The sequence below is a fragment of the Cicer arietinum genome, chromosome 6 (assembly GCF_000331145.2).
Source record: "Cicer arietinum cultivar CDC Frontier isolate Library 1 chromosome 6, Cicar.CDCFrontier_v2.0, whole genome shotgun sequence".
Classification (NCBI taxonomy): Eukaryota; Viridiplantae; Streptophyta; class Magnoliopsida; order Fabales; family Fabaceae; genus Cicer; species Cicer arietinum.
The window spans coordinates 5750681-5763734 of record NC_021165.2 but is presented as its reverse complement, the minus strand read 5'-3'; the positions used below and the strand labels follow the sequence as shown (position 1 = coordinate 5763734).

The 13054-nt window shown below is 32.9% G+C and overlaps 1 protein-coding gene across 1 annotated transcript in view; it reads right to left on the bottom strand.

The window, feature by feature from the left end:
• Positions 1-1472: 1472 nt before the first annotated feature.
• Positions 1473-13054, bottom strand: part of LOC101489973 (protein MICRORCHIDIA 7-like) — a 12862-nt gene continuing 1280 nt past the window's right edge. Inside the window, exons 2-21 of the mRNA XM_012716733.3 lie at positions 12801-13054; positions 10874-10948; positions 10759-10793; positions 10600-10678; positions 9724-9816; positions 9547-9631; positions 7726-7801; positions 7275-7403; positions 6367-6465; positions 6164-6265; positions 5713-5877; positions 5542-5637; positions 4803-4854; positions 4608-4719; positions 4439-4512; positions 3967-4331; positions 3165-3253; positions 2969-3056; positions 2384-2506; positions 1473-1858 (exon numbers count right to left, since the gene is read on the bottom strand). Coding sequence (XP_012572187.1) covers positions 1775-1858; positions 2384-2506; positions 2969-3056; positions 3165-3253; positions 3967-4331; positions 4439-4512; positions 4608-4719; positions 4803-4854; positions 5542-5637; positions 5713-5877; positions 6164-6265; positions 6367-6465; positions 7275-7403; positions 7726-7801; positions 9547-9631; positions 9724-9816; positions 10600-10678; positions 10759-10793; positions 10874-10948; positions 12801-13054 — 2275 coding nt within the window. The 3' untranslated portion in view covers positions 1473-1774. The remainder of the gene's footprint in view (positions 1859-2383; positions 2507-2968; positions 3057-3164; positions 3254-3966; positions 4332-4438; positions 4513-4607; positions 4720-4802; positions 4855-5541; positions 5638-5712; positions 5878-6163; positions 6266-6366; positions 6466-7274; positions 7404-7725; positions 7802-9546; positions 9632-9723; positions 9817-10599; positions 10679-10758; positions 10794-10873; positions 10949-12800) is intronic.

Below are 13054 nucleotides of genomic sequence, written 5' to 3'. Positions count from 1 at the left end.
AAAAATTATTAAAGGGAAGATTGTATTTTCTGTAAAGTAGAGACTTTAAGTTATCGTAAATATTTTAAATTATTTAATTTAGATTAATTATACAATTGACACGTGAACATGAATTAATGCAAATTGATAGTAAAATGACTTGTGCAACTTGCTTCTTTTCGTAGATTATTACTATGGATAATAGATTAATTTTAAAGTTAGACACATAGCTTTTTACCTAATTTGTTGTGGTATGCTGATATTTTTTCAAAAAAAATTACACTAACTGAAAGAAAATTAAACTGCTCTGATGTACTACTACTATAATACTGCAGTACAAAAGAATAAGGTGGTTTGATTCGCAAAACAGTAAAAACTAGATAGAAAATACATAATTGTATAAAATAATTTTTTGCACTTTATTATGTTTGACGGTGAATTTACAAGACAAACAATAATGAAATGCAACTTGTTTGATATATTTATACACTAAACAAAATAATGTAATTTTTTTACTATACTATCATTTATATGGAGATGAAGGACAAAAAATGATGTGAGATAAATAGAGAAGAGAGAGAGAGAGACAAAAAAGAGATAAATTGTAAAAAGGAGAGACATGAGAGAGAAGATACAAAGATAAAAGAGAGAAAGAGGAGAGACAAGAGATGAAGAGAGATAAGAAAGAGTTGAGAGTGAAAGATAATATAGATAGATAAGATAAGAGAGGAGTATAAGATATAATAATTTTTTAATAAAAAATAAAAAAGTTCATTTTAGTATTTTTCATATTTTATATTTGGGACGAAAAATTAACACATGATTTAATTAAGGATAAGAATTATGTTTTTGTCAAAGGTTTTGTCCGATAGTTAAATTGTAGATAAGAATTCATTTTTTTGTTTAGTTCATTGTTCTTTGTTTGTTCAGTCCTATGACAAATTTCTAAATTAAACTGAATCCAATAAAGGTTGTTTTGTCCAGTCCAACACCCTTAATAATAATCGAGTTATTAAAGCCAAATGTTTAAATCTAATAATAAAGTCATTAATTTTTATTAAAGAAATACGAATGAGACTGTGACAAGTGATGAGGTTGGTGTTGTTGAATAGCATAGTGGCTGTTGAAGGGTGATGGCCAATATTATTTTGGCCAACTGTTCATCCAAAGAATGTTACGAAAATGTGAGGGTTGGTTAATCTAACAAAATACAATACGCCAAAGCATAACATCGTTGAAAGCATTATTACATATGCTTCCCGGAAAGATTGGCCAAGTATCTTAAGTTGAGACACTGTTATGAAAGAAGTTCTAGTAACATTTTCCTCTGACCTATAAAAAAATCACAATCATTTATATTTTTATGGGCGTTCGTACGACTTCAAACCCTGTAAACAGAACCCTTTCGCAAATTTCCTCCTCAATTTGACATTAGTGTTTCGATTGCCTCAATTGATTTTAGTATATAGTCTCATCAGTTTTGGAGAAAGAACTATACCAATAAACTTGTTTCTATGTACGTAGAATTGCTTCAAATACCATGTTAAAAAATAACAAGGTTCAATTAGCCAACAAGCCATTCCTATCTACTGGGCCAGAAAATTCAATGCTAGCAAAAAAGACAGGCAGAAGCTTATCAATAAAAAAAGAAAAAGACAGGCAGAAATTATATACAATATCTAAATGGTCCTATAAGGAACTACCTAAAAAAATAAACCATCCCACTAAAAAAATTAGGCTCCCAATGTCAATCATAGATGCACCACTCAGAAGCCCACAGTAATTAAATGTAGTTTCATCGTTCTAATTTGCCGCTTGAAGACTTCCTTTCAAGCAATCGAACCTTCTCAAGCAGCTCTTGGATGGTATTTGATGCTTCCTAAAAGGAAAGACAAATCTCGTGAGGCACATGATTGTGTACTATATTTTGGGTTGTAAACAATAATACTAAAAACTATGAATTTGGTGTTCCCTCTAAAGGGGTTACACTTCTAGATTAGGCTCTTCTAAAAAAGTTAACAATTCAATTTAGAAAATAAAGTAATTAATATAAACTATTGATGTATCAATGGTTAAGATTATATATACATACATAACCAATAATGAGTAACTATAATATCTATCTTTGTTTTACTCACTTTAGAAGAGCAAAATCTCCTCTATAGAGAATAAATTGTTACGTGAGAAAATTATATTATTATTATTTCAACAATCCCATGATTAGTTATGATGAACATGCAATATTCATCTTTTATTTGATTATTTGTTAATCAAAAGTTGATAATACTTACTTTATACTTTAAAGTAAGTTGTTGCTCACTGTAGAGAGGTGGATCCAAAAACTATGGCACATTTTTATGTATTCGAGGGATGGGAATAGGGGCAATAGGTAAGGATGTCGAACCTGAAGCTTCTTTCTCAAATTTTTTTCTTCAGCATTACGTCTATCCCTTTCTTCAGAGAACACATCAATGAGAGTTTCTTGTTCCTTGTTCATTTCTTCAATCTTTTGTTCTGCATCACGTAGCTGATAAAAAAAATAAGATATATGTCAAAATTAACCAATGAAAAAACAAATTTAGGGGGAAGATGAATTCATCAAATACCATATTCAATGTCCTCAAATTATGTTAGACTAGCTTTTCAAAAACAGTTTTCTGTTTTAAAAAATTAACAAATTTTGTTCTTAATCTTTGATCCTTTAAACTTGTTTTTGTTCCAAAACTTTAGTTTGTTTAGGAAACTAAAACAATTAACGATGTTTTTTCCTTTGTACCCTTACAAATACTACAAACATATATTAAATAAATTAAGGGTAAAGGTCTAAACGTATCTAACTATTATTTTTTAATATGTGTGTCCAAACAACCGATGCTTAAAATGTCCTAGTTCAATAAAAAGGTCATGAGTCAAAGTAAAGTGTTAATAAACCAGCTAGCTGTCTGTTTCTCCAACACATTAGTCTAAAATAAAAGGTCATGGTTCATACCCGAGTTTCAACAGATTTGCACTTATCTTTCTCATCCCGTAAAGCTTGCAATACTTCCCCTAATATTTCTTCCTCTCTCTTCTCTAATCTATAATCCAGAAACATTATAATGGAAAAGGATAAGAGTGAATGAATTATAATTATATATTCAATAAATAAACCAAGAAATGCAGTAAAATTTCTAAAATTACAATACCTCTCCTTCAACTCGCGATTTTCTTTTCTCAACTGTTCTAGAGACGATGAATCAGATAGTGGTTGCTCACAATCATTAACATCTTTTGCCTGCAGTTCAGCTACTGTTTAGGTGACATTTCCAAATAACACAACAACAACAAAATTCTCAAGATCTTGGACAGAGTTGTAATGCAATTTTATCATCAGTTCCACCAAAAGTCATTTCGAGATATCCATACTATAAACAATTTCATTAATTAAAATCATCAAATGCCTTGAATTACACATTATGATGACTGATGGTTTCCTTATAAGATATTAGCAAAAAAATCTTCTAACATACAGTAAAATTACAATAACATGCTCTATAGATCAAACTTATGTGTTTAAATATCCTATTGGCATTAGTTATTACGTGGCCGTAAATTAGGTTAAAATGCCTAACATACCACAATAAGCCGATATCTGTTTCAGCATGCTTGCGTAACTAAAGGGTGGCAGCATTAAGACATAATGTTCAATTGCTTAATGTTTAAAAATGTTTTAAGGCCATTGCTTTAACCTGAAACCCATGTTATCCCCACGCCCTCAAAAGTAAGACCTAAACTCTTCCAGGTTAGGATGTTTAGAAACTTGTTTTTATTTTTTATATTGTTTTAATTGTCTTGGTCCCTCTTCATTCATTTCTCTGTATAAAATGCAGCACATTTATTTAGAAGTTATAAATTATCAAATCCAGCCTTAATAAAAATGCAAAACATGGATGTATACTAGCGGAGAAAAAGAGATGACAGAAAAATTGAGATAGCATAATGCCCAACCTCTTGCATAGATCCTTGTTTAGACCGCAAGGCTTTTTCCCTTGATGTAGAATCCTGAAAACTTACATTCTTATTTCCAAATGACTTTTCAAAAATACGTGTCTTTCGACTATCACCCTTTGTTTGGTTCTTTGGCAAGACATCATCATTTTGATCACTGTCATCATCAGCATATGATGATTGTTCGGATGAACTTTGGTCTCTACCATTTGTGTATTCAACATATCTTTCGGTTTCTTTTCGTATCCTTTTTTGTTTACTGTGTGAATTCAGTTCATCCGATGCCAATGGAGTTGCCTTGCCATTTGTGGCAGAATATTTCCTTTTTGATTGAGATGATTCTGGAACAGGATCCGGTGATGCATCTACAAAACAAGTTACATAGGTAGAAAAATCAGATGGTCAGATATCACTCACCCTAACCTAAACAAGCACGATATGTATCACACTACATCAAAGCAAGGCCTTGTACCTTTACCAGCAGAACTACTGATATGTTTTTTAATTCGATTTGAAGCATAGCCAATTTTATGGCAGTTACTTCCCCTAAATAAAGTACAAAATAACAAATTAGTAAAAGAGTAAGTCATAGTTTATGCAGGTAATTATCATGAATAACCCAATGACGAATCAAGAATCACCAATAACTCTTCTGCATTTGTATCAGCCGTTGCTCCAGTCTTGATAAAACTAATGTACGTTCAAAGCCTTGCTTGTCATGAGCAGGTTCAACAAAGTTGGCTTCCAATACACCTGCAAATACAAATGACCATTATATTAGATGTGTATAATTGACTTGATAAGAGGGCATCAAAGCAACAGAGAAAATGCGTCACCTATGACCCCACGCCCACCACTTCCTGCTGGATTCCAGATCCTCCAGAATGGCTGATACACATGAAAACCACGAGTAAGAATAAACTCTAATGACAAGGCACCTTCACAAAACAAAAAGAATACCAACTCTCCCAGGTCCTACAACACATTAAAAGGGGAAGCCCACAACAACTGCTTTATCATAAAACAGCTTTTGCACTTGATCCCCCCGACAAAATGTTAACTCTTCTTAGTAGTTCAAAGGAAGCCTTGATTTTTTGAACAAAAAAGGATATTTAAAGTCCTTTGCTTTACATGCAAGTTCCAACCAAACAAGTAAAAGTTAATTTGATTCAAAAGACATTCCTCATCACAGGGTTGGTTTAAATCAGACACAGAAAAACCTTGTTCAGAACAGATCACAACAGTCAAAGAATATTAATAATCCTTACCAAAAACACAGGAGACAAACTGGAAAATGATGAGGCTAAGAAAACAATACAATTTTTTATATCCTATCAATATTGTTTATTAGCCCGCAAGAACAACAGTAAGTATATAAAACTTTTGTTTTAATGTCAAATTGTTTATTAGATTAAATCAACACAGACATAAATTATCATCTGAGAAAGTTTTGTTTTTTTAAATTATTATCACATGCACTTAGACCACAGAAACTTTAAAAACGAGGGAGGAAGGGATAAAACCTAAAATAGAAGATGATGTTCATCATCCTTTGTTAATCATAGCAAACTCTACCTTAATGAGTCGGTTCTTATGATAAACGTTAAACCCTGAAACATCAATATGATGCACTGCATCCTTGACAAATCCGATAGTAACAATAGCAACCATCTGTCACAAGAAATTGACGAAATCATACTACTGTTTAAGTTAGGAAAATCAAACTTCAAATTTTAGACAAATTACATTTGAATCCTTTAGAATCCCATCAGCAACTCCAGATTGAGGCCTGTACGTCACTTCCTGAGACATCATCATATCATTGACTATATTGTGATGCAAAACATCTTTCCCACGAAGAATAATTCGGAAACCTCGAGGAAACCTCAGATATAAAATTGAAGCATAACTCTGCATCCACAATAATAATAATAAAAATGAGAAACATAATAACACTCGCACACAAGTCAAATACATGCCTATAGTCAATATAAAATTGGACTAAAATAATTTTTCAATATTTCAATTAATTATCTTTATAGAGTATCTGACTAATGAATTCTCTATTTTCAAAGTTTCAAAACTTCAAAAACTTTTATGTAAAAAACATATACAGCAGAACAGAAATGTAGGAATCAGCTTAAAGCGCTGTTTTTCTTAAACAATTAGCATTGATAATTACTTTTTTACTACTTACCCTCAGTGAATGTCGATAAGTTAAGAAGTGTGTAGAGTTGGGAAAATCTTTAGCCATCTTTATGTGTTTCTCATCTCGATTTACTCCTCTTATTTGAATATCCTGAAATAAAAACAAACAAGAATTTATATGCAATTTGTTTTATAAACATATCCTTTTTGTTTTTTGGTACAAGAAACATGTGTCTCAGTTATCGGACATACATTTGGATCTTCATCAAAATCAAGTTCCAGCTGACCTTGGTCATCTTCCCAGAGATTGTATATAATTACCCGTGTACCTTGATCTTTCAACAGGTTGAACTGAAAATTTGAAAAAAATAAGAGCATGAACTTGACATAAAACATAACGTGATGACGAGGGGTGGAAAAATAGGTTAGGTCGAACTAGACTTTGCAAGATTTGAGGCTAACCTACTATGAAAACGTTATGCCTGAGTTTGACCTATTATCTGTCATATGCCCATTTTTAAAGTCTGACCTAGCCTTTTTCAAAACTGACAAGCCCTGAAAACCTATTAGAAGTCTATTTCACTATTGTTTACAAAAGCACTCACCACTCAAGTGGTGAGTTGTGTACACTTTCGTAAATAGACTAACAAGTTAATATGTCAATGAACTTAAGTTTTATTTTGATAACTAACATGACCTTTTAGTTAATCTAACATTATATGACATCCTATTTAAATTCTTTTGCAATAATATTTTTAAATAGGTCAATATGTTTAAATCACATAAAATGTTAGTAAATTTATGATTTAATACAGAGTGCAAAACTTAATATATTATAATAATAATAATAATAATTAAAAAAAATTATTTTATATTTAACTAAGTAGGTCAATCTCATAGACCTAAAAGGTTTTTTCAGTGGTTTGTAGTCTACATTTTTAGATAAATAGGCTTTTAAAAAACCCTGAGCCTTGTCTATGTAAAAAAATCAGGTCTGGCCAAACCTATCATAGGCTAGGGTATATGCCTCTGTCATTCGGTCTAGCCTATCCCTCCCCTGCTGATGACTTAATAGTGATATTAAGCAATAAGCACCAAGAAATAAAAAAAATAAAAAAGATGAGATTCCCCCTTCCTCCTCTCAAATAGAAAGTGATTACCTGACGACGAAGATCGGCCTCATCAGAAAATGGTGACCATTGGACTATTGTTTCAACATTATTATTCCAGTCATCCAGAGAGGTTCGTAACATTTTATTCCATCCCTGTCCATCTCTTTCATAGTCCAGCTTTCATTTTCAGCACAAACCACAGTTAGATGCATAATAGATAATATAACAACAAATAAGACAATTCAATAAGAAAATGCCTTGTCACTGAATGTATAGCACGAATTAACGTCAAGTGCTTTTATTAAAAGACATTAATCTTGATGTGTCTTAATGACATGTCAAATGATACCAAATTTATGTAAAAAAGTTTACACAAGTGATCTATATGATACAAACTTTTGATCCAACGGTGAGTTTTGTAAAACATATATTTGGTAAAAACTTATGAGCAGTGTAACACTACTTAAAAGTTACACAGGTATAAGACAAAACAAATTACCATGGGCACTACAATGTCCTCCTTCCGTGTATTCCTCAAAAATGTATAAGACAGCAAGCCTATGCTCTGTGTAGACCTAATAAAATGTCCAGGTCACCTAGTTAGATACAGAAGCATGCCATGAAAAAACAAAGTTACAAAATATGAATATAAATTAATTAGTAAGCACAGGAGCCAGAGAAATCCATCCCCAAGCATAATCATTGGGGGCATTTTGCTTCTGTGAGGCTTATTTGGATTGGTCTTATTGTGTGAGCTCCTCTTATTTTGGTATTTACTCGTGTTAAAAAAAAAAAAAATCTTATGACCTTTTGACAAACAAAGAGAGGAAATAAATGGGAGGTTAGAGACTTAGAGAAAATATTTAGAAGCATATGGTTTTCATTTGGACAAACATAAGTTTTTATGTGATAAACACTTATTGAACAAGCACTTATAGATATTGTTTACCTAAACGTGTTTTCACTGTTACTAAGAATAACTCTACAATTTTTTATCGTGTCAATGATAGACCGTGCAAAATTTTAATGGACACCAAAATTGTGAAACTTGAGAGTCTTCTAAACTTGTGGAACCTCCATAAATTCAACTAATACCAAAATAAAAGTTCAAAACACAATTAAATACTATGTGCATAGTAATCATCCAACATTCTAACTCAGTAACAAATCAAACCACAGCAAAAAAAAATACAAAGATATTCTGTAAGCAGCCAATAAATTTATACTATATAGAGTTCATAGCTCAATACACAAACAGAGCATCACAACACAAAATTGATGAACAAACTCGCAACAAATCATGAGATTCACAACTTAGCACACAACAAGAGCACAACTAATTAAAAATCAATCAACAAATTGACAAATCACAAAGTTCAAAATTACTATAGAATGAAGAATTTGAGACTAGGTTCCCTTCATTGGAGTTGGATTAAACTTGGTAGAGCTGGGTTTCAGGTCAACACAGTTGAGTTCATTCATCTTGTTAGTCTTTGGGTTCACTGCAAAAGTAAATGAAGGTTTTGTTCTTGCTATCTAGTTGCTATGGTGTTGAGACTCTATAAACGCCGCTCACCTTTGCAGATGGATACACAGTAGGATGTTAAATGCATCTATGGAGTCAAGTGCTACAATTGTGTGGTTAATATTTTGTGCACTACAACCTTATCATTCATCCATTGCATTTTGGGATTTTTGAAAAACATTGAACTTCCCTACCACTTTAGACATGTATGGGGGAAAGTAATTGTAATGTTGTAGACTCATTCAATCATCCTCGAACTCGCAAGTCTACCCAAGTTTAAATCAAAGAAGAGTTTGAAAGTGTATTGCTCGATTTTAAAACCTAGAATCGTAAAACCGTAAGGTTCCCAGGGTTAACTTGAGAGTTTGACAACCATGATTGACACTTACTTTTTAAAATAAAACCATCAGAATTCAGAAAACTCGGACTTATCAGAAGTGTTCATTTTAAGCTGCAAACTTTATGTCAGTATGATTGATTGTACAGTGCATGGGCTTTTTAATGCATTAAAAATTAAGAGCTATGGTTTATAATTTTCAGTTAAGAATAAAAATAGTATGATGGCATGACACTCCACTGCTAAAAAAAGTTCTACAAATACTTGACTTCCGTGTATGCAAATATTCATCCTAAATCCAACAAACACTTAAACATAGCTAAGTTTCCTTGATGACTAGTAGAAGAAAAACAACAAATTCTAAACAACTAATTCAGAATTTAATTCTCCCTATACGTAGAACGCATCTCAAACTTGTAAACAAAACTGAATGAAGCAAAAAGAAAAATGAAACAAACCTCTTCCCATCTTTCCCTTGACAACGGGAGAACACAATTACATCAGCTCCGAGCCTCATGGTACTAGTTTTAAAGCCATTTCCATCTATCACGTGAAGTCATGACCACGAAAAGATCAGTATGCCCTCTTAAATGAAATACCCAACAATTATATTCTACACTAAATTAAATATTTACATTGTCCAATGGTATTTGCTATCTTGCTTTTCACGGAATATCCCAGCGACATGCATTGACGTATTTTATCAGGATCCATCCCACCACCGTTATCTGAAATAAGAATTAACAATCAAACATTTAAATTTGAATGCAGAAAAAGAAAATAAGGAGCGTACAAAACAATTTTGTAATGATTCTTTGCACAAGAAATTTATATATTAAATTTCTAACACAACTTATCCATATTTTCTTATCATGTCAAATTATAAATGCTAATTTTACAGGTATAAAAGTCCAGTGCTTATTTGATAGAGTGATAGATATTATGCTGCAGCTTTGTACTCTGATCTGTGCCTGCTGTTACGCGTTACTTTAGTTAGGTTTTGTTATGCTTCAGTTAAGTAGAGTCTAGAACCTGCCTAGTCTGTTGTAACCGTACAAAAATCGTTATCAACTGTTAGCAGCTAATTAAGCTTGCATAGTCAGGTTATAAATACCTGTAATTACCCTCTGTACTTCATAGCAAAATAATACAATTTCAGCAATCTAATTCTTTCTCTAAATTTCTTTCTACACATCAGTTCTAATCAGGGTATCCAGAGCTTATTTTTTATGTAACACATCAGCTTCTGGACCAAGATCTCTGTTATTCCATGTGCATTTGTTCACTCTCCAGATGTCAAATCGTAAGCATGCGGGGTGTGTTGGGAGACCCACATCAACTACTGATATGGCTTAAGCAGTGCAATTAAGACTCGGGCAGTTGTCCTCTTACAAGCTAGTTTTGTGGGGGTTGAGTTAGGCCTCATGTCCAAATTCTAAGAACAACTATTACCTTTTTTCATTTTTCTTTCCACAGATTTAAATAAGTAAATGATAGATAGATTAAATTACCTTCTACTAGCAACATCCTGGAGCCATCTTTCTTACTCACAAGCATATCTACATTTACATATGTGGCACCATTACAAACCTGAAGCCAAATTCAAGTAAGTAAAGGAGGAAAGTAATCACAAGCAGTGCTTTATTTAAAGGACGTGAAGCAAGACATACCTCATCCAATGCGTTGTCCAAAAGCTCAGCAAAAGCTGCAGAAAAACAATCAAAGTAGGGTATATTATGATGAGTCTCTAACGGTTAACCATGGTTACAAATATTCTCAGTTTACCTCCAAGAGCCCACTTATGACTTGTGGCATTAGAATGTAGAAACTTGGGGTGAACCCTGACATGATCCATACCAACTGCAGATTTTACAAGAAATATCAGGCTATAGTCGTATTATCAAAATGTTCATAAAAGGTCATGACTCTTGATTGAAGTACTGAATCCAAGTTATATATATACACACACATGACTGTCTACAGACAACTAGCTAAGCTAATTAGAATGATCCAGGATCAGCCAAGTCCCAAGATATTTCTCAAGAGAGCAGGGCTGCCGGTCATGGATAGCTGCTAAGGAGCGGCCAACCCCACAAATGTAATAGTAGGATAGCAAATAGTGAATAGCGTGATGGCTATTATACCAAAGATTATGGATACAAGGTAAAATTATCATTATACTGCAAATATATAAACATTCCAAGGTCAAGAAATGCCCAAAATTATGGGCATTTTCATCCTTAATTAAAAATTAAAACTTGAAATTCAGAGTCAATATATATAATCACCATGAATCTAAGGCATAATAAATCCATAACTACAAAATTTCGGAAGGATGGGATTGAGGAGACAATGCACATTTATCACTTGCAAAAAAATTGTGGAAAAGGAAGAGCCTAGGAAATATAAGATGTGAGAGAAAAGTAACAATGCAAAGACCCGAGAATATCAATAGAAGTGAGGGATGCCAGAAAACACTAAGAAAGCTACGAGAGAGTTGAAAGAACACTGAGGTGAGGTGTGAAGAGAGGGTGGGACTGTTGGGATTTTTATGGATGGCAAGATTCCAATCTAATAATCCCTCCAAGAATGTTATGATATCTTTTGAAGGAATCAAAAAGACTTCTATTGATTTGAAAAACCAAGTAGGTAACGCAAACGCAATATACTTTTCTATAATTATAGGACTACACCAAGTATTAATTTTAATCCACTATCTTTTCAATTTGGTCTTGGGTGTGCTTTTTTAGGTGAATGATGAATCACGTGGAAGGTATGCCTACAACCAAATAGTAATCTTCCTTGAGGATTTATCTCTCCCACCAATACCTTTTCCAAACACAAGACAAGGATCAAAGGTTTTGAATATGCTTATTGAGCATGTCCAATAATAGGTGTAGGTGCTACAGTACAATGCCTACTTTTTACAACTGATACAATCCCTTTTTGAAAGTCCAGAGAGAATTTGTTGAGCAGTTGGAGATGCCGATACAAATTTAGAAAGAGCATGGCTTTTGTTGAAGCAAAACAAAATATAAAAAATGTTGTTTTAACAGGAAACCAATAGAAAGTAGAAACTGATATCTAAAGTGACAGATAGCTCTCTCCTAATCCTTCGTCTTTATAGATAGAAACCATGTCTTATTTCTTCTAACTATTTCTCTAACCCACTAATGAACTAACTAAATAAGATTTACCTATTAAGAGTGTAGGGCTGCTAGGTTTTTCATGAGCGACACAATACCAAATTTCCGATATCAATGTGGCAAAGATGAGAATGTTATGTAGATGAGAAATAACATATAATTTTGATTCAATCCCCAATGTGATTGCTACATCCAATAACTACATCAAAATGAAAATTCCGTGTACCTAACCCCATACCAAATTAACTCTATAATATTCACTCTAGATCAATGTCATATAAGAACCACGGAGGATTTCTCTTCTCAAAAATCTCCACGAAAAATAACCCCTAACTCCATGCTAAGGCTTTGTTTGGCCGAATCAAGGGTGAAACTCAAAATCAACTAATCTTATTTCCATCGGTTACCCACAGCATATGTAATGTGATAAAATAAAACTAAAATACAATCATTTCAATTTCAACAAATATAGTAAGAATTTCAATAAGTAACACCAAACAAATATTAATAATTAAAGAAAAAACAAAGCCTAAATGGAAAAAAATAATAAAAATAGAAAAAGTCACCGGTTGAAGTTTCGAAGGCACGTGCAGGAGGACCATCGTAATCTCCGGCTTTCCAAAACTGCTTACAACCTTGAAGTGTAAAGTTAACACTCTTATTGAAACGGTTAGGCGTAGTATTGGAAGCCCACTCCGGCGCCGGAAGATACAAAACAGCATCCGACGACGACGGTTGTTGTGGAGGAAGAGGACTTAGAAATCCAATGGGCAAAAACCCTCCCTTCTCGTTAACCTTTCTTTTCTTGAAAGGGCTTCCT